Source organism: Branchiostoma floridae, chromosome 6 (assembly GCF_000003815.2).
Source record: "Branchiostoma floridae strain S238N-H82 chromosome 6, Bfl_VNyyK, whole genome shotgun sequence".
NCBI lineage: Eukaryota > Metazoa > Chordata > Leptocardii > Amphioxiformes > Branchiostomatidae > Branchiostoma > Branchiostoma floridae.
The window spans coordinates 12,923,618-12,945,618 of record NC_049984.1 but is presented as its reverse complement, the minus strand read 5'-3'; the positions used below and the strand labels follow the sequence as shown (position 1 = coordinate 12,945,618).

The following is a 22,001-nucleotide window of genomic DNA, read 5'->3' as shown; positions in this document are numbered from 1 at the left end:
CTGGTTTGCTGATTGCTGGCCTTATCAGACTGCCGGCCTCGCCAGCAATCAGCGAGCCAGGACAAAAAGAAATGGCCAGCAAAAGTGCATTATGAGCAAAAAAAAGGCCTCAGAGAGCCTGCTATGGAGGCTAAACACAAACATCGTTTGTTTTGTGTTGTGTTGTCAAAGTTATAATTTTGAGTAACATTATCGTCATTGCTTTCATTTACTCGATTTTGGTTGATTAGCATATTTGTGATAAGAAGTGGTCCATGTAACGGTAGTTTTAGAATTGCCAATGATATGGAAGTTTTGGTCAACACAATACAATAGAAGTATCCATGCAATGGTGTGAATAACTTAGGTACAAAATGTGTAGGTAAATATGTTTGGTATACATACATATACATAAAAGAGACAAACCGTGTGTTGATTTGACAAAGTCGACACTAAGAAGCCTATGATATATATATATACACATAAATATCATTGATATATTCCTCAACTGTATTGTTACGTATTCATGAGCCGCCACCCTCCAGCACATGGACTGCGCGAAACCCTCGACGTATACATTACTAGTTACTCTGTGACACTGGAGGGTAACCACCAGTAACAGAGTCTTGTTATACTTGCATCTCAAATGTGCGATGAAATTATCAATACTTAACAGTATCAATATACCTAGAAATGAAATCTAATAATAGTTAGCCCGAATGAGTGTTCGACCTAGATGTGTAGCTAACTGGAACAACCTTCCCTCCACCTGAAAAGTCCATGTAAGTTTTAAGCGCAATATCAAAAACTACATTTCCATTCTTTCATTTCCTAGCTCCTACTTAAAGGCCACATATTTGATAATATTGAACATATTTTTATTCATGGTACTTAAATTGCTACATTTCCTTGTTTGCATAATTTGCTATACATCTATGCATCGCACTGTATTTGATTTGTTATTTTACTATTATATACATGTAGCTTCATTTATGTTACAATAGATGCTTTATTTCCTTGTCATTAATCATTTATAATTGTAACAGTTATAATTTGTTTCCTATTTCAATCATTTTAGTCAAATTGAGTAAAACTATTTGTTAGGAGGGTTCGTATAAGCCTATTTGGCTTCTCCTCCTCTCCCGCACGGTATATATATAATTACCTAATTTTACTTTCTGTACTTTCTTTATGTGAAAATAAACAAAATCAAATCAAAATCAATTAGTGTTTACTCTTGACAACCTATGTTAGTTATCAGCATATACCAGATGTAGATCAGTCTCTGAAAAATACTGTTTTCTAAAACGTTACATTGTACCCTGCGTGTACAACAGTTATGTAAGTACATTTATTCATTCATTTAAACCCAACGTTACACCACATTCTACAAGCATTTATGGTGAAAGAAGTGCCCGTTTTTCCGTCTTCAGTGCTAGTTTCAAACCGAATGTTCCGTTGCAGTTACATAGACCGCTATCGTAACCCACATCGCCCATGGCACCTACCATGTTCATCATACCAAGAAGAACCACTGCTCCAAACAGTTTGGCGTAGAAATACAACAACCGCATACTCCCTGTACACAGGTGACCAGTGGCTGTTCGAGTATGATATTTGGACCCTTGTCGAAAGCTGCTACGAGCGGTAGAAAGAATGGGTGTCGTCAGACGCCATGTCGATGAAGCGTTCTCCATAAACATTCCAACAGCTACATGTATAAACCCAGCTACCATAAGAACCATTTCGGAACCCACAACTTCCTTAAAGGGCATAAGAAACCTCTCACCTCACCTCACCGTCCCATAGCCTCACCGGCCGTAGGGGCAGCACTTCCATCAACATAAGATACCAATTACTCCAAAATAAATTCCATGAAATTTCATTTAAACATCATAACGTTGCTTGATAACCTATGCATTTCCACAGGACAATACAACCTTCTGACGTCAATTAAATTTTACCATTAAATTTTACCTCCCTCTGTCCTTTTTATCACTCATTGTTAACGTTCTTTCACTCGTAACCGGGAAACCAACGTGAAGACTTTTTGCGCAAAGCTGCGAAATAAATTTCCACTAAACGCCCTGCTAAACGGTGTGATGACCTGCTGAACATGGTATATATATAGGAACGTTACATATATAGTAGTCTACAAGGTTGTTTAGGAGTAAATACGTTTGGGACCGCATTTGTTAGCAGCATCACGAAGCTGCAGTGGGAAATAAAACCAGTCAGTATACCCTAAGGAAGGTGGCAAAACTTGCAAAGAACTTTGTTTTCCATTGACTAGTTAATCTGATGACACTACATTTATCATGGAACGATAAGAAAGGGTGACGAAAAGACAGACAATGGGAAATAAGTGCACACAAACTCTGTTACAATATACTCAACTTTGTATTTATTATCATGGTAAATGCATGATTCCTTCTGTTTTCATACTGATGCACTGTGCCAATTAAGAAGTGTCCAAGCTTGCCTTGTTGACCCTACAGCATCTTGACCGACTAGTGGCAGAAAAGGCGGTCAAGCGGATCAAGCGAGAGTGTGATGGACCTGCTGGACCAGTGGTAATGTGAGATGTGGTTGCCACTCACCATCAATACCGACTCTATCCTGACATTGCAGACATGTTTATACAGATAGATAGTGCTGTAAAGCATTGTTTAGAGGAGGAGATGTGGGAGATGATTTGAGTTTCTCCTATTGTTTTTTTTTTTTATCAAATCTTTATCAAATATTGTTCTTACGGAATAACATAGATGGAACAATAAAATCTAATCATATATCCAGTAAAATTGACACTTGTAAAATGAATCAGAAGCTTTGCTGCATCATGCCACCAACAGCCATGTACACACGTCATATCTTGTTTGCCATTATCACAAAAATATATATGATATATCTTGTTAATCCATACTATTATCAAATACTATTTGACAAGCATCTGTTAAAAAGATTCAATTTTTTTGGATGAAAAATACTTTCATTGCAATCTCAATTATCAGTGACTACAACATAATGACATTGGTTACTCATATAAGGTATGCAAAAACACATCATTCAGAGAACACATGCACTGTAGTGGTACATTCTTTCTAACATACACATGACATGACATTGTAGGTCTTTCAACATGCTCAATTGCCCAGAGCATTCATTATATGATAATCATCACAGTCCACTTCTGATCATAACAATAAGGACTAATCAAGCAAAAATGCGAATGAAAATCAAAGCAATGATGCTCATGATTACCAAAAACTAGAACTTTTGACAATACAATCAAAACCTTCCTCCAGATCTCATGATGTCTGTGTAACCTTAACATTGCTACTCAAGGTTCTATCCCCACTCTCTCCAAACTTTTAGTTCTTAGTTGTCAGGGTTGAGTTTCCTGACTGATCCCTCGGTACCATTCAGCAGCACCATGTCTCCAGTCTGGAACATCGCTGTGGCGTTCTTCACACTCACCACGCAGGGGAGGCCGTACTCACGGGCAACCACTGCGCCTGTACATGCGGGGAGATGTGATGTCATAAGCTAAAGAATCGTCATTTTGTCTAGCCTGATTACCATACTCCGTAGTGACCGCTGACTCAATACTTTCACTGGCTAACATGACTGTATTGAGCCAATGGTCTCTACAGTGGATGACACTCAGGCTTCATTTTGTCTGGACATCTACATGGTTCCACTATGGTATGATAATATAAACTTGTCCTTGGTGCTGAAAGATTACTGCTACAGCCCTCCAAAAGTCAGATTTGCCCTGAATGAGCACATACACCCAAATGACATATTCTTTAATTTTTACAGAATTATACCACTGAAATGGTTTAAGAACCTTCTCTGATGACCCACCATGTGAAATCAGCCCTCCCAGCTCAGTGACCAGCCCACTCAGTAAGGGGAAGTAGGGACTCCATCCTATGTCTGTGCTCTGGACTATCAAAATCTCTCCTGCCTATGAAAAAAGTAGGAAGACAAATATGCAGTTATCATATATTGATAAAACAGAGTCTACTGTGTTTAGCACTAAAATTTTGCTATTTGTTCATTGTGATTGTTACATACATTACAGATAGCAAACTGAAAGGCATTTTCCTGAGTGACCCTGCTCAACTACTTTGATGGCATAGCCTCAACAAAACACACTCACATAAGTAAAGAACAGACTATATGATTAAGTATGATTAGTTGTTAGCTTGTAACCCTGTACCTGGATAGTCCCTGCATCCTCCAGTCTGGTCACCACCCTGGCAGGAGCTGTCACAGTCCCGTGGCTCACCGGCATTCCCTTCAGCATCAGGTCTGACCCGCTCACATTCAACACACCAACCTCAATCTGGGATACCAGATACCAATGTTTAGTTTCACCATTTTCAATAAAAATCATAATTTTCTCAGGCAGTTTTTCAAGAGACAGAGTGTTACCATACACTGAGAGTACACATACATCTTTGTCCCATGGTTCTATGTATATAAACCAAGTCTCCATTGATGGAGTCTTCACATCTTCATATTAAATGAACATTAGTGTGCACATATGTACAGCTTCTACATACAGGTTCGGGATGGCCACGACAAATCTCTGGGAACTTGAGTGACATCTGTTTGGGTAGAATGCGACGTCTTCGAAGTGCTCTGGGAGGGGACAGACAGCACCTTTTTATGACTGTGTATTGAGATTCACCATGAATGAAAATGTTTTATCCAGACCTAGTGAGGAGCAACTCTACCACAACTGAGATCCAATGGAAGTCATTTGAGGTTTGCAGATTTGTAAGATAAACATATCATAAGCTTCTATAATATTTAAAATGTGGCGATGCGGATCCTAGCCCTAAGGTATATCTACATATCACTCACTTGGCCACTAGAACAGCAGATCGGCTGTGCAGAAGAGTGCCGATCTCCTGGTGTGTCAGGAAGAACAGCAAATCCTCCTCAGGAAGGCGACCCTGTAAGTAAAGAAAAGTGTCAGAAAAATGTGAATATTTTGAATTCATCAAAGGACTAGATATATATTTTCAATCATTATTATAGCTATAAATGACAGTATTTGATTATTGATGTCTGTAGATCTCACCTCAGCAACCATAAGTGATGCCAGGTACCAGTAGGCCTGTTTGAAATGGTCGGCCATTTTCACTGCGGCTGACTTGCTCTGCTCTCTCTCCATCACACCTTGCCGTGCGTAGGGGAGAGTCCACTTCAAGATGTACCTAATGGAAGGTGAGGAATACAAGGCAGTCAACATTTCAGTACCAAGGAGAGTTCCTGAGTTCCAGTAACAGTTCTTGATGTCTTATTCAGTACAAAGGAGAATGTTAGAGTTCTAGATGTCTCTTTCAGTACCATAGACAGTGTTTGAGTTCTTAAAGTCTTATTCAGTAACAAGGATAGTGCTTGGTGTCTTATTCAGTATTTATAATAGTGTAACAGCATTTGATGTCTTACACAGTACCATGGCAGAGTATTAGTGCTTGATGTCTTATTCAGTACCAAAGACACTGTAACAGCGCTTCGTGTCTTATTCAGTACCAAGGACAGTGTAACAATGCTTGATGTCTTATTCAGTACCAAGCACAGTGTAACAGTTCTTGATGTCTTATTCAGTACCAAGGTATCACCTACTTGCCAGCCATGGTTATGGGCGACTTGATCTTCTTTACAGCTTCATCAAAGTTGAACGACTCCTTCACACTGGCTATCTGGTTATTCCTGAGCATTGTCTGAAAAAACAACACATTCTTCACCCCTCACTTTCTATGATTATTACTCATGATAAATAGCTGATAAAAATATAGGACTATTGATATCACATGATATCGCAAAGGAAACTGAAGGAAAATTTTCTTGTGCTGCTATTTGCTGCCTGAGGAAATCCATCTATAAAACCAATTCCAGTTTTCTTGTCCTATTCCCAAAGGATTGAAAACATACCTGTATGGTTAAAACCACCTTTGTTGGGGCTGCTCTCCAAGACATTTCTCTTAGTTCTGCCTGTCAAACAGAAGAGAACTAAGTGAGGACTGATACAAAAGTTTTTGTAATAATGCTTGTGGAATATGAGTTACTGCCAGATGAGATCAGATGCGTTGTAAGTATATGATGGCAGAAACTGTAAAACAGAGTCACAACTACTGGTACATCAAAACAAATGTTTTGCCATTTTCATGTATTGCATCAGAATTGGGAGTGTGCCACCAAAGTCCAGTTTATGTCCTGATGTTGTTGTAAGGATTCCACCTGACCTCCCTGAGACACCTGTGTCCATGCAGGTCCAGGAATGTTTGGAAGAGCTGTCCGGAGGAGCCGCTGTCAGCACCCAACAGCCAGGTTGTAGCATCCTAGAAAATAAAGCAAGTGGCAAATGGAATAAAATAAGTGAAAGTGGAATACAACATCAAGTTATTCATCTCAAATGTAAAAACTACTCCTGTGAAAATCAACTTCTTTCCATGGCTGTCTTCAGCTTTCAAGTTTTGTCTGTCCCACATAAGTATTTTGCTTATTTTACTTGTGGTAGGGGAGCAATGGCAAAAATTTCATGTTATGAGGTTCTTCAGTACCGCTGGGATGGACAGGGTAAATTTTTTACCATCTCCCTAAAAAAATCCTATTCTGTAATGGAAGCACATGTCCTGATGACAGCCCTGCTTTGTTCTGATATTCAGTGAGGGTAAAATACGCTTATGGTTTGTAGTTATTTGTACGTGAAATGATCAATTATCAATCCGCACAAAGACCATTCTGGCAACACAATTTCATCTCATTTTTTTACATAGACACACACACATATATATATGTATATATATAAATATTAAGGATAGTGTCACTACACATTATAATAATCCACATTATGATAATCTTGTACTTTCAGCAGCTGACATCATACTTTTGCCCTCGCGTACCTGAGGAGACATGGCAATCAGTCTATCCTTGTGGCCCTCCTCTATGAGCTTCACTGCTAGTTTCTGGGGAAAGTGATGGAGATGTTTGTGCTAACATTCAATGTCAAAGCTTTAACAGGAAGGTAATGGTGTACAGACACAGCTTTAAATGCAATATTAAACAAGTCTGACAAACTATCATCAATGACATAAAGACATCATAGACATATCTTAATACAATTACTATAGGAATAGTGTAGAGGAAATTAAGAATGGTTTTTGCTTTTTAGTTCTGTACATATTAGACACAAGTATCCTGTACATGTGTACCTCCAATGCATCAGGCACATCCGCACTGGTCACTTGCTCACAGTTGACGTAGAAATGAGCCATGTCAGAGAAATGCTGCATGGTCCACTCTAAAGGTACAACATTCAGTTAACAGCATGTCTTCTTACTATCACAAGTACTGTCAATAAATCTCATGTACGAATTTGATTTGAGAACAGATGCAGCCTGATTGTTAATGTGTCCCAGGGTTCATTTTACTCTGTTTCCAAGATATTAAACATTGAAAGCCATTGTGTTCATTATCTTTCATGGTGACATGGTTACAAGTTTAGTAAATTGTTACTTAGATGAGTCATTACATTTCTCATTTTACATTCCAAATAACAGAAGTAAACTGATTCTCACGACTAAATTATAGCAGGTTGAGAAGCTTTCAAATGACATCTGCCATTCTTTTTCAGCATTTCAAATTTCTAATCTTTATTTCTCTTCTTTTTCATGAAAATCATGAAATCAACTTCTGCGAAACTTGCTCTACCTCTTGCTCCTCGTGACAGGACCATCATCAGGACTGTGCTCCAGGCTGCTGAACGAGCGCCGTAACTCATGTGGTCTGCCCAAGCCTGGGAGACAAATTGAGACAAATTGAGAAAAATGACTTTGACTTTGACTTTATTAAGATCCACAATTAGCATAACAATGGAGTACATTGAAGCTACTCTTCCTGTGGTCTTTATCAACAATTATTAAACATAACAGGACAAAAACCTGACACACAGGAAGACATACAATCTATACAATGTACATAAAAATTCACACATGAATTGGACACTAGAGATGTAATAGTTACCCCATGGGCGGGGCGAGGTTTCTGTGTATATCGCCAGGCCCGCCCACCGAGGGGTTTCTAGTCTCCCCGAGACTAGAAATCCCCGAGGTGTCGGGCCTGGCGATATACACAGAAAACGAGCCCAAGGCCATGGGGTAACTAATTTAGCCCATGGCATACTTCCCCGAAGCTTTTCTAGTTCATCAGCTTTACAAAATGTTACTTTATTTTGTCCTAAAAGTCCCCAATCTTTCTTGTTATTGCTTGAAAAGCTGTGACAGAGTGTCAGGCTGTAACAACACACGGTCATTAATCTTGTCAAGACCTTCCTGGGCAAGATGCCTGGACAGACAGAAAGTCTGCTCATATTCCTCTGGGCAATTAGAAGTCAAGCATAGGATTGGTCAGTTATCACATGACACTATTTTGGTCCCAGAAGAAGGTCTCAAAGGTAAGCGAGGATTGGTCAGAACGGGTCACATGTGTATATCACTCCTAGTTTTCAGGCAGATATCACCCCTGTTTTCCTGATATCACCACAGTTTTTTCCTCATTTGCATGAAATAGCAGCACACTTTTTTTCGTAGCACCATACTATGTGGATATATCAACAGAAAATGGGGGCTCCTCATTGGCTGAGGGGAAGTAGCCATGGGCTAAGTATGCTCTATTCAGCACGTCACCAGAACGTACTGCGCCTGCGCGAACCCTGGTGTTTTGGGGCTTGGTTTGGTCAACGTTGCATTGAAATCCCGCTTGTTGCACAGTATATGTTAGAGACATGGTTTCATGTAAAACGTACACGGGATTTTACCCTTATATACGCACATTTCTTAAATGCGGCCCTTTAGTAAACCGGGGGTTTAGCAAGGTTTAGCATGTCTATACTTTTCGCGCAGGCGCAGTACGTTCCGGTGACGTGCTGCTCTATTCATGTCTCATATGACTTTAACATGGCTCTTTGTATACAAGATCATTTGTACAACATTACTGGGTACATAAAAATTACCTGGTAGCAATCCGGTAACCTCTCGTTGATCTCTTGGTACATCGCCATGGCATTGTCATGACGACAGATGGTGTACGTAGTCAGTGTCTGCTCCAACCGATGGATCTTGTGCTTTGATGTGTATAGATGCTGTGAGACATGAAAACTGATACAGTCAGATGAAGCGCCAAATAGCAATTACTCAAACAACTGGATTTGATTTGGATAACTTTTCAGATAACATCCACTATCTTTTGTCAATGACACTGAAGAGATCTAGTTGTAAAACAGGTCTTACATACGAGATATGAATTGATATGGAAAGGGGACGAGGACAATTTTAGTAGTCCAATAGAAAACAATCTTTAAGGTAAGACAAGTTAAGGCAAAGTTGATGCAAATGAGTTTATTAGCTTTTGTTGTTAGCTAATCAGATGAAACAAATCAATATGCTGAGGGCCACATTTCATTAGTTAGCTGCCTGTTCACTCTCATTGTCATCATTAACTTCCTTACCTCTGATGTTCGTTAAAATTTAAGAATGTCAATACTTGTAGTTCACAGTTGACTATAAAATAAAGACTTGATACTTTGATACGTTATTTAGATATTTGTTAGACTGACCAATCATTCTTCTAGCACATGGAACATAAAAGAACCTTAGACTGTCTTCATATCACAAACACCTCTCATCTTCCTCACCCTTGCAAAATTGAAGGAATGGACAATACGTTTCCATAGAGAAGAACTGCCATGGTATTCAACAATGTCATCCATTGTGATCTCTTGTAGACACTGTATGCAAGGAATAGAAGAAGAAGTGGTTTACAAAATTAGTGCTGTTAGGAGATTTATGGGATTAGGAAGGTCAATGAACAAGGGCAATGAACAAGGGCATTTCTAGATGAATCATCCATATGAGAGAAATGACATACCATTAGCTGAACTTGCATGTTTTCACAAGGTTCTTTTCTTACATCTACATACTGATTATTCATATACATATTGATTCTTGAGAAAGACAAATTAAAGTCGAAACCGGTAGAATACCGTCGTCTCTGAGCTGTCATTTTCCCAAGCTACGAATGATATCTACATACTGATTAGTTACATACATACATATCAAGTAGTTCTGTTTGGAAATAACATCCTAATGTGTGTATAATTCATTTTTATGTCATGTTCATGATTTAAGACAGATAACAACAAAACATCAATAACTCACCCTTCCTACCAATGACATCTCAGCTACTCTTTTGTCTGCAATTGCTACGTGGTGCTCATAGATCTCAGCAACATTCTGAGGGCAACACAAAAACATAGTATACTACACTACCTCAACAGAAAATTGGACCCTGCCATGTCACCTATGCCTCAATCATGTCATACCTACGTTGTGATAATGTATGATAGGGTGTTTCAGACCGGTTGATATTTTATGGTAGCCCACAGGCTTTCACTTGTACATCTGTATCCTATGGGCTTCCATAGATTACTTTGTAGGCACTCTGTGTGTGCCACATGGATTGCTGTCAAAATTTCAATATTAGAATGAGGAAATTCACCTTGTGGTCATACTGGGACCTTGGGTGATACAGAATACACCCCGTAGTATTTTCTCTACAGTGAAGCTACATACAGCAAAAGGAAATAAACAAGATGTATAAAATAATTCTAATCTTCATGTATGTATAATTGATAACAGTGCCAAGGAAATAACAGTTATGATCTTACATGCATGTTGATGAACATGTGTCCCAAACACAGTCCCATCTTCTTGAAGTAAGGCTGGCACTTTCTCGACAGTACCGAGGCTGCTATGTTCTAAAAAGTACAAGAAAAGAAACAAGTTCAATGGAGAAAACCAAAAACACTTTAAAGTATATTGAAAAGAATCTAACACTCACTCTCCGAGTATCATAGCGACAGAAAGTACATTTTGTACAACTACAACTACAAGTTTGAATAACAAGAATGAGTTATAATTGCATGCTAGAAAGATACTTGACCACTTGCTCCTGGATTATATTTTATTGTATCAGCTAAGCTAAATAAGAGATACATTCTCAGCTTGCCTGAAGTCCATATTCTATTGCACGGGAAAATGTGGAGGACGTCAGGGGGGTTACAGCTCCCGGCATCATCTCTCTGAGAGAAAGCAAAAGGGAATTATTTCATACAAATATATTCTTTTCTTATAAGTCTTACTGCAATCACCAACAACAGCCAAAAGTCCAACATGAGTACAGCCTACCTCTGAACAAGTAACCGTGTGTCAAAGGTCCATGATATTACAGTGGGGCATTATCCCATCAATGCACCACTATACATGAGTTCATGCAAAGAGTTAAAAATGAATTTGTTTCATTGCCACTACTCACGCAATGTTGCTAGTGGTGCTGATTTCTTTTTCTGAGGAAAGTGGTGCATCAAACTCGTGCATCAGTTCCCACTCAGTCTCTATGCCAAAGGTGGTGATCGGTCGAGCCTATAAATAACAAAAACAATAATACTTTGTGAGACAACAATGTATGAAAAAAACCTATAGTAGCATCCATCTGCACAGAAATTTGCCACTGCTAATGTCTGATAATGCTAGTTCACCTTTATTCACGGGGTAACCTTTATCCCTTTTATTTAACACCAGGGTATTTCGGTATATCAAGTCGAAGGACGGTGGTCTCAAACTGCATTCTATTGAGAAAAAAAAGCAATTTGAAACCACTGTCCATCTACGTGATATTCCTAAATATCCTGTTTTCAGGTACAACGAATATAGGTTACCCCGCAAATAAAGGTGAACTAGCGTTACATCTGGAATCATGATGTTCCATTCTATTCCTGTTCCTGCTTGCTTTGTATCAAATGAATACAACTTCAGCACCAAAATTAGCCAAGAACAGGGCAAAGCATCATGACACGAATGCTAGCTGTGTTGATTACTCTACTACCATAAATCCACTATTTGTATAGCACCTGTAAAAGATACACTGTGTCCTGGCTCACTGCCCATTCTATATCTTGTGGTCCGCCATAGGCTTCCTCAACCTGGAAAAACACAATCAGAGGATTTGTAGCTACTTACAATGCTTAGTGCTACATTGTATATATCACCCATGCAGATCGGATGTCACCTACAAGCCTTTAGGTCATCTACACAATATTACACAGAGCAATATCATTCATCATTTCCCAGAACACTATTATCCATCACCATTTGCTTTTGTCTATGGAGTGAAATTGCAATCAAACTAGGACAACTCTGGTGGCAAAACTCTTCAATACCTTCACAGCGATGTGTCCCAGCTGGACAGCTGTGTCATCACTAAGACAGCATTTTTCAGACTGAGCTGAAGCCACCTCCTGCACTGCTGTCCCTCCCCCATCTGTAACAAAATATTTTCTAAAACCCAAGCACTCAATCCCCTAGAATAAGCATTATCAAACATCAAGGCAAAACAAAGACAAACATCCATTTATAAATTTTCCAGAAAAAACAAATTAACGTTATATCTTTGCCAATATTAATATATCTTTAACAATTTTTGTCTCCTTTTCCATAGTATTTGAACAGTACAGTGGGATAGGCTTTACCTAGAGGAACCACCTGTTGAGTCTTGCTGCCCAGATCCACACCTTCCACCTGACATGTACCGTCCACACCACCGGACAGGGTGATGGTGTCTGGATGGGAATCACCACTCACTACAGACTGAGGGGAGCAAAATACAGTCATAGTGTTAGATACTACATCAGAGTCAATTTCAACAAACATACCACTGCATGGAAGCAAATGTTAAAACCTTAGTCAATATTGAACAAATCAGTGACAGCTTGGTCGCCCTTGAAGTTTTTTTGTCCAAGGAAATTGAATATCATAGGTTGTCTGTTTTGGATAGCCTAAAATTTAGCATTTTCTCATTATTGACCATCTAATCAAGTACAACTCACCTCTCCCAGCCCGTAGTTAGCATTGATAACCATCTTGCCTGGATGTCCTGTTACAGGATGCTGAGTAAAAAGGACACCTGCAAAATAACACAGAACAATATTTAGACAACTTACAAAAATGAATAGTTTTTTGATATTTCAGAACATCTCCAACTCAACAGAAATGCTGAATATTGAGTTTGGCTCATCTAGGAAATGTGTGTGCATTTGTCAATGCCATAATTCTACTCCAAAAAGACAAACTAAACCCCTCAAAATTACAACAGTTCAGTTTATTCACCTGCCACTTCTGCTGGCACCATCTCCTGTACCACCACAGCCATGGAGGACACAACAGGCTGGCCATGCTGTCTGTTTAGAGAGGTAACATTAGTTCACCTTTATCCGTGGGGTAACATATATCTGTTGTTTTTAAAAAACAGAGTATTTTGGGATGTGAAGTGGACAGTGGTTTTAAATTGCAATATTCTCAGTTTATAATAAAAATATTAGAAATATTGCGGTCGACATGAAAACCCTCACTACCCAGTTTTTCCAGAACAACGGATATAGGTTACCCCGCGAATAAAGGTGAACTAGCATTATATAATTTAGCTGTTTTAAAGGATTCACACAAGAAGGTGACTAACATGTTTTTAAGATGTCAACCCCAAGACCAGACTGTCAGGTTTGATCCACCCACACCACTATGGACCTCCATAGGAAATAGATATGTTAATTGCATTCTGAAGGGCACAGCACTGGGGCCTGCCAGGTATTTGAATCCAGAATTCTCAGTCAATAACCCTAACCACAAGACCACCATGCCAACTTTTGTGTGTGTAGGCATCCATAATATTAACAGCAAGAAATATTACCGTAAATGACCTAATCACTAAAAAATTTCAATGAGAAAAATAACAAGATGGTACATATGCATAATGACAGGGTTATGGCCAACATATATATATTATATAGCAATTTTATACATTTCTAACCTTCTGTACTGGACAGCAGGAAAACCATATAGGGAGGCCCAACACTTCTGAACTGAGTCACAGATCTAAAACAAAACAAAAGAGCATAAAATCACAAAATATTTCAATAATGAAGTCGAGACAGCCATGTCATTTAAGTACTGCATGCTGGATTCATGTTTACCAAGTTAAACAACAAATGACTGACAACACAAGGCATGATCAGAATAATTTTAGACAAGACATAAAGGTTTTGATGATACAAGATTAAGGTATCTTTACCTGATCCAGACCTCGGACACCCAGCTCTGTTGTCATCTGTCCTGCTGCAGACATCTCCTCTGTGTCTTCACCTGAACATGTAACATCTCTTTATAACATTGTTTATAAATATTGCAAGAAATTTCATACCTATAAAGCTTGACCAAAAACCAATATCCCAGACACATTTAAAGTAAAAATGCCTGTCACAGTATAAGGCACCAATAGCACAGTACATACCTACAGTAGTACATGTACATGTAGTACATACCAATAGCAGATGAGCGAACGGCAAATTGACTGTCACTTAAGTTGTCCAGTTCAGCCCGGATGGCCTCCCTCACGTCTGGTGCCAAAGCAACAGATGTAAACATGTCCCCAACACTGATAAATAAAGACAAAAGACAATTTATGACTTGAAGCAAAATATGGACGTTTGTAATGAGAACAAAAAACTATTTATTAATACATGTAAGTAATCATTCAAAATATTCTTGGGGGAAAACAAATAAAATGCAGTAGCAGTACTTACCTCTGGCACATTCCCTGCAGTGCCTCCACCTGGCCAGTACTTAAGAAAAAAAGAAACATATACAAAGTATTACCTATTTCATGTCATAAAGTTTAGATTCTTAAGACAGATGGAGAAAAATTTTTGTCCCAGGACAGACGGACAGGTCCTGGAGACAGCCCTTATTACTGATGATAATATGAAATATGATTTCAGGATTACCAATTGTACAAAACATGTAACGTTAGGTAATGGAAAAAGACATACCATGAGACCTGCTTGAGCTCTTCTAGCTTTGATTTCAAAGTTGGATGGAGCTGTAATGGTAACCAGACAAGATACATGTTTTTAGATCATGACATAGAGTGTATCATAAAATCTGACATGGCATGTAGTATTAACTGACTTTAAAAGCATTATTATGACATGTTCTCACCAGTTTTCATTCGTATAACTATAGTATTAGTATTTCAAGGCACTGACCTTCAGCTGCAATTCCATGGCTGCCATGGTAACACAGAACCCAGATGGAACCTTAAACTGAAATAGGTGAGAAGTAATTATCAACAGCCATACATGTACTGTACTGTCAATACTTTGAAAAAAGAAGGAAAATATGCAAAATTAATGTAAGATGAAACATTATGTAAGTGGAATCCTAGAAAAATGGTAATGAAAAAATGATGTGTGACACGTTACCATTGTGCCTTCACTCTGCAGAGCAGTCAGTGTGACCAGACTGCTCCCCTTCCCTCCGACCAGTTCAGTACTGCGGCAGACTGGGCTGGACAGGGACAGGGTCAGCAGTTTCCGGTGTGTACTGGTGATGTCTGGCAGTGGCTGCTGTGGTCTCGACTCACGGGGAGGCAGTGGGCAGCCAGTAGTGTTCCTTGATGGACATTTTAACATTAATTAGCAAAACTGTACCATTGAGTAATCCTTGTACAATGGTGGATATTTAAAAAGAGTTAACAAACAAAGCTACATAAGTATTGTTTATCACTCTTGGCTTATATAATGAATGTTCAAATATCTTATGTCATCATCTGACCACGATATACTGTAAATGCAGAAATGTTCGCGGTGGATTAATGTTCGCGGTTTTCGCGGTGACCACTTCACCGCGAATTTAAAACCACCGCGAATATTATTCTATCATGATATTAGATTGCAGTCTATGGTGTTACTGCGAACTTAAATCCACCGCGAAAAGTCCTTTTTCCCGCTACCGCGAAATTAAATCCCCGCGAACTTAAATACATTTACAGTACTTGAAAATCTCAGTAAGTTTGTCTACACATGTTTTAAGAAGAAAGAAGATACATGTTAACTATAGTATATTGTATAACTTTTCATTTACTACCTTTTGTATCATGACTGTATTTAGCCCCAATGGGGCACGAATATACAATAAACTTCATTGTCATTGTTATTGTCATTGTATTATACAACAGGAAGATTTGCATTGATTTAGATCATCAGGAAGCAAAGATGGGTGTGAAGAAACACTCACTTGTAATTGAACTCACAGACTCCCCAACCTTTCAGGCCATTAACAGTGAAGTTAGCAAGCCGTTCGTGCACACGAGATTCCCACTGAAGCCCATTGTACCAGGTAGACTGGCAGTATATTTCCACCTGAACATGGTACTTCTTGCCCCCTGAAAAGTAGACGAAAATGAGAAATTCAAATCTGATGTCCTGTTGTTTTGGACAGTAGCATTCAAGCTGTAAGTCTTACAATACGAATAGGAATCATATTCTTTCCTTTTAAACTAATTTTACAGACTTTCTGAAGGATCTCTCGAAACCTGCTTTTTAACGATGTGATTATTTAAAGCTGGTTTGTCCCACAAAAAGACCAGCAACATCAGGCAGGCATAGTCCTGTGAGATACGTGCTTTAGAGAGAAGATCCTACTTTGCTTATAACTGTACCTGGTAAAAGGGACTCAAAGAAGTCTTTGACAAGCTCCACAAAAATTAATAAAGTTGGGTTTATATAAAACCCATACTGTAACATTGTTTGATTGGTGTTTTCACAATTACCTGCCACAAAGCTGAAAGAGTAGTTGTCAGGCATGGTTCCATCTTCTCCAATACTTGACAATACCAAGTCCACTTCTGACACCGCCTCCATCGTCCCATTAGGGGTGAAGACATAGCCTGTCCGCAGACTAGTGGAGGCAAGTTCAGAAAGAGTGTAACGTTACAAGTCAAAATAAACGAAAAATGTGTAACCAGCATGAACTGTTCTTTGATAGTACCAACAGACTTCAACTGTTTGTTATGAGAGTCTACCTTGCTTCTATACATGTATGATGCTAATTTTCTTACCTTCCAGAGTGAAACATGGTGCTAAGTTTGTTATAAACTACATGTACTAGGTATAAATAATTTAAGGTCTTGTGTAAAGAATAAGTACTGGTAATCATTTCGTATCTGAATTTCAGATCTATCATTTACAGGTAGGTACTTGATTGTTTGAACAACTGCTTGAAGAAATAACAACTCATCCCTCACTTCTGCGTGACTGTTTAAATGTCTCAGTAGTATGATTTTAGCTGCTAAGGGCTTGCGTTATTCATAATTCATAACAAAAAATTGGTACATCTATCAAACGACTTGACATAACTCTGTGTATGTAGCCATGACTCATCAATCTATGCTCTACTCCTAATCACTTTCTTCCTGTCTACAATATTAACGAGAGGCAAACTAAACTTCAAATTCTCCAAGTACCCTATCATGTCACTTCTGCCTTACATCCTGGCAGGCTGATGCTTTGTAATATTCACACAACTGCAGGCTCACACCAAGACAACCAAACAAAAACACACCTATTACAATACCTCTGCTTTCACTGAGATAGCAAAGAACTCTAAGTCTTACTCTGACATGGTTGTTGGGAAACAGACTGTTGCCACCTGAAGACAGGAGCCATCCTAAAGAATAAGAAATAGCAATTTAACTTCAAGGTATTTGAAAATAGAAACTTTGAGCACAATTATCAAGAAATTTAACTGAGAAAACTGAAGCGAACACATTCACTTATCATGTTTTCCCATAATCAGAACAATAACATACATGTACATACTGATGAGCTGTTATGTGGGTAAGCTCTTATTACTTTCTGCTCAAATCTAAAATTTGGAGACAACCTTGGGTTTCTCAAAAGGCAACATGTACTCTAAACAGATTGCCTCCAAATACTATCAGGTTGCCCAAGATGTCTAGCAACAAGGTGTTTGATGACCATCATTCTGATGCATGCATACACTCGGTGGCACATGGATGTATAAAAAAGACAGACTACTACTTACCTCCAAGTAAGCAAAATGAACTATGTAGCGATGCATGAAGCCCCAGTATCTCACACCTATGGAAACAGATGCCAGAATTTGGGCTGAATGAGGATGTGCCTGGCATGATAGTGTATACATTACATACTTTATTTGAGAACAATAAGTGCAATTCTCGGTGAAAGAAATTAACATTGCAAGATTCTGTCTCACAATACATACAACCTACATGTGGCAAAATGAGATGTGTAATATTCACTAGAATCAATTGTGTCCTACCAAATGAATGGTCCCTGTAACCCTTGAGCCTGACGTGCTGCTCCTCATGACCCTCTATGTGCAGACCTCCCCACAGCTGTCCCCACTGGTTGTAATGAGTCTGGTGCGAACTGAAGTCACATTTTGAATGATACTGTCAACAAAATGCCTCTGCCCCTGAGGCCTTGCCAACAAATATAATGAAAAATCCATAAACAGTGAAAAAACATCAACATCAAATTTTCAACACTGGTTGAGAAAAGCACAATCATAGTCTTCCATTGCAATGAGCACAACTGACATACAACAAAGAGATGAATAATAAAGGATTTCTCTTCTTTGTTCCTTAAACAAGGTTCACTCCAAAGTTCCCAACAAGTATGCAAAACTACTAATGCTAGATAACCTTTATCTGTGGGGTAGCCTGTGTCCGTTTTATCTACAACAGGGAATTTAGGGATATCAAATCAATGAGTCAGCAGGTTGTTTCAAATTGCAATATTTTTAAAGTATCACTGCAGTTTAAAACCACCATCCATAGACTTGACCCCAAATAGGTTACCCCAAAGATAAAGGTGAACTATCATTATACACATATCCTTGTCAGACTTTTTAGTGCATTATCATACAGAAAAGTGTCAAAGTTTGTAAACCTTCTCAAGTCCTGGAAGAACTGCTTGTTCCACTTCTCGATGGCCATGGCACGGGCGATCGCACGAGGATGAATGTCAGTGTCAAAGTTGAAGGGTAAGGTGTAGGCAGACCACATGAAGGAGAACCTGACATGGACCAGACGACCCTCCTCCTTTGTTACATCGGTACGTGGTGATTCTGTCAGCCTGCAGTTACGGGAAGGTTGTTATCATCATCATACTGTATCTATACAACATTTTTGGACCAGCTTTTTGGAACAATTGACTAGAAAAATATTTTTTACGGTACAAATTTACAGGCATGTGCGAATTAAGAATCAACACAATGAAGGTACCTGGAAAAAATTAAACAAAGACAAAAACAAAGATATGCAGAGCCTTGCATGCAGCCTATACTCTGCTAAAATGTGCTGAGGTTTCCATTTTTTCTGTGTGGCCTCTAACTAGCTGACAGCCAATCTGAGAATCAGCCTTACCTAAAAATATGTTTAGTAGTACAATGTAGGTTATTCCTTGATGGCTGACAGATATTTAGGGGCCATGCCCACAAAGGTGGAAACTTAAGCTGGCATTACCAGCAGCAGAGCTTCTCCAAGGTACATGGTGTAAGCTACGGGAGAGGCTCTACACAACTGTCGAAAAACATTATGCCTCCAAAAGCAAGCATTAGTGTGCGTTACCTCATCAGTCCGTTGAACTGTACTTTCCATGTCCTCATGGCTTCCACTGGCTCAAAGTGCAGTCCTGCTGCGGAGAAGGTTTTCCCGTCCGTGTTGAAGACGGCGGTGTCCGGATGCTGAGGGGCCTGCAGCACGCCGACTCCGGGCACGTGGAGGATGAACCAGATCTCCGCACGGCGGCCATGGCGGCGACAGATTCGCGTCACGACAGAAGTTCCATCTGGTGCAAAACCATTGAAGTAGGCGCTGTCTAAGGCCTGCGGAGATATAAAATTATAATTAATGGATTATAGAGGCTGCAGCTACCACCTGCACTTGGTCATCTTGTTTCTTTAACATAATCCTTTCCTAATGCAATAATGTTGAGATTCAAATGGTGCTTATTATATATAAGTGATTCAATATACTGAAGCAGTACGAAAGTGACTAAGGTAGACCCTGTTATCTCAAGCAACAACTGCAAGAATACACATCGGATATTATTTTTAAGAATAAGGCACCATTTACTATACTATACAACTTGTTTATTTTTTAAACAGGTGGTTTTGACACTGACTAAAATTTCAGTGCAATCTTAGAAGACATTCTCCAATCATGTATAACTTAGACTTGTTCTTTTAGAACATTTTGACACATCTATGAATTATAATGATCCTGTCCTACATGTTCATGATCCTGTAACTCCTGAGGTTGGTCCATTTCTTCTGGAGAATCATGAGACAAGACGCCATATCCAGACTTGGGTAGCCCTGTTACCATTGGAGCATCTTTTTCCCGTTTTCTTCTTTTTCCTCCCTGTTGTAGCTTCACAAGCAGGTACATCATTGCAAACTTTAGCCCATACCTGTCAGTCAAAAAACAGTGCATTAATATTAGTGTTATCACAATAATTGTATCACTTATAATGAGCAAAGAGACTCTTTATTTTCACCAAAGTTTCGGTGAACGCCTGTCACTGCTTACAGATGCGGTCACAAACGTAATTTTTTTCATAGACGTTATCACTATGAGTATGTATAACATCCATGGTAACATTGTACTTTTTGTGAAGTTACAGTATCTAGAATTAGGCTAGGCAGGTTATCATTACTTTCCACTGTATCCGTTCTATTAACAGAAGTCATAGCAAAACATTATCTTTTGCCTTGTCCCTGCAAACAGGTGAAAATGAGTACCTAGCTTCAGTTAGGGATGTTCCCTTAGATGGAGGCCCGCGATTGAGGACAGAAACACCTTGAGCACATGATAGAACCCACCAGATTTATCGATAAGAGTAGGGGTCCTCCCCGTTGTGTGTGGATCAAAACTTACATTTTGGTCTAACGCAGCTTGTGCTTACGGTACAAAATTAAACTGGTAATGTAGTATGTTATACCAGGCATTTAACCAGTTAAATGAAACAAACAAAAACAAACAAACAAACCATCGTCCAGGTCGGTGGTACACTCCTAGGTGAACAGGTGGATCAGGTGTGAAGATAGACTTAATAATGTACAGCACCGCTGCTGTGGCAATGCCTTCCAACACAAGGACACACGTAGTGGTCACCTCTTCCATTCTCAAGAGCCAGTTTCCACCTAGGGCAGGAATGCAAAAGAAGACACTGAGAATTCTTTCATTTTCGTGGTTGTTTTATTTCGTGGTAGGAAAAAGGAGGTTGTTGCACTTTGTTTTGAATTCACAGCTAAAACAATTCCGATGTACTGTAGTCGCCTGCTCTGCAGCCGACTGATGATGATGATGATGATGTGCTGTAGTCATACATGGGAGCCATATTTCAGGGTGGAGAGTCATTTTGAAAATAAAACCACTGCAAAAGTTCAAAGATTTAGAGTATGATTGAACCTCCAAATAGATGTTGGGATGGCCTCATTCAACTTTTCTAACTGACCCATTTTTCAGATGGTTTCCTGTTGGAAATCAGGATAGCTATGATTCGTAGTACGAAGAGAATAGTCCAATTTTCAATTCCAACATCTGCTTGAAAATTGAGGAAAATTCAGGTAGAAACATGATCATATATGGTCATATATTTGTATGCATTATAAACAATTGAAGAAGACAAAGACAACTTTTTTACAACTTTAATACAATCATTGTTAATATAAATGATAGAACTTTATTGCTCGACATTTGTACATGGTACAAAGTATGGCAATGACTGTTACACAAAGTACAAAATAGGTGTAGAGAATAAGACTTGATATCCTAATTAACGTATGTGCGATAAATGAGGCAAGAAAGGTAACAATGTGAAGATAAAGTAGATCAAAAGGAAACATATCCCTTACACCTTTGCTGTCACAATCCGTGGCAGTGTCAGATGATGAAAAAATGTATGAACTTAAGACTTTGGACTGGTCAACAGCTGATCATCTCATCATCTGGGCGTTTCGCGCTCTTTGGCAACATATAGGTCAAAGGTCGGATAAGCGCATCAA

At 39.0% G+C, this 22,001-nt stretch overlaps 1 protein-coding gene across 1 annotated transcript; it reads right to left on the bottom strand.

Annotated features, from left to right (window-relative positions):
• Positions 1-2,673: 2,673 nt before the first annotated feature.
• LOC118417854 (prodigiosin synthesizing transferase PigC-like) lies at positions 2,674-21,990 on the bottom strand. The gene is made up of 40 exons (XM_035823605.1): positions 21,852-21,990; positions 20,984-21,137; positions 20,224-20,404; positions 19,561-19,817; positions 18,881-19,066; positions 18,249-18,358; positions 17,991-18,046; positions 17,560-17,612; positions 16,717-16,844; positions 16,182-16,329; positions 15,368-15,557; positions 15,152-15,208; positions 14,936-14,985; positions 14,690-14,728; positions 14,429-14,541; positions 14,179-14,249; positions 13,918-13,982; positions 13,221-13,291; positions 12,941-13,017; positions 12,584-12,701; positions 12,275-12,375; positions 11,966-12,037; positions 11,371-11,477; positions 11,065-11,137; positions 10,724-10,813; positions 10,215-10,289; positions 9,692-9,784; positions 9,011-9,139; positions 7,711-7,795; positions 7,212-7,300; positions 6,903-6,965; positions 6,243-6,338; positions 5,932-5,991; positions 5,623-5,720; positions 5,075-5,210; positions 4,855-4,946; positions 4,551-4,629; positions 4,205-4,330; positions 3,847-3,949; positions 2,674-3,494 (listed from the first exon to the last, which is right to left on the bottom strand). Exons 2-40 carry the CDS (start codon positions 21,115-21,117, stop codon positions 3,358-3,360), a joined length of 4,008 nt encoding a protein of 1,335 aa, XP_035679498.1. The 5' UTR covers positions 21,118-21,137; positions 21,852-21,990; the 3' UTR covers positions 2,674-3,357.
• Between the last annotated feature and the right edge of the window lie 11 nt (positions 21,991-22,001).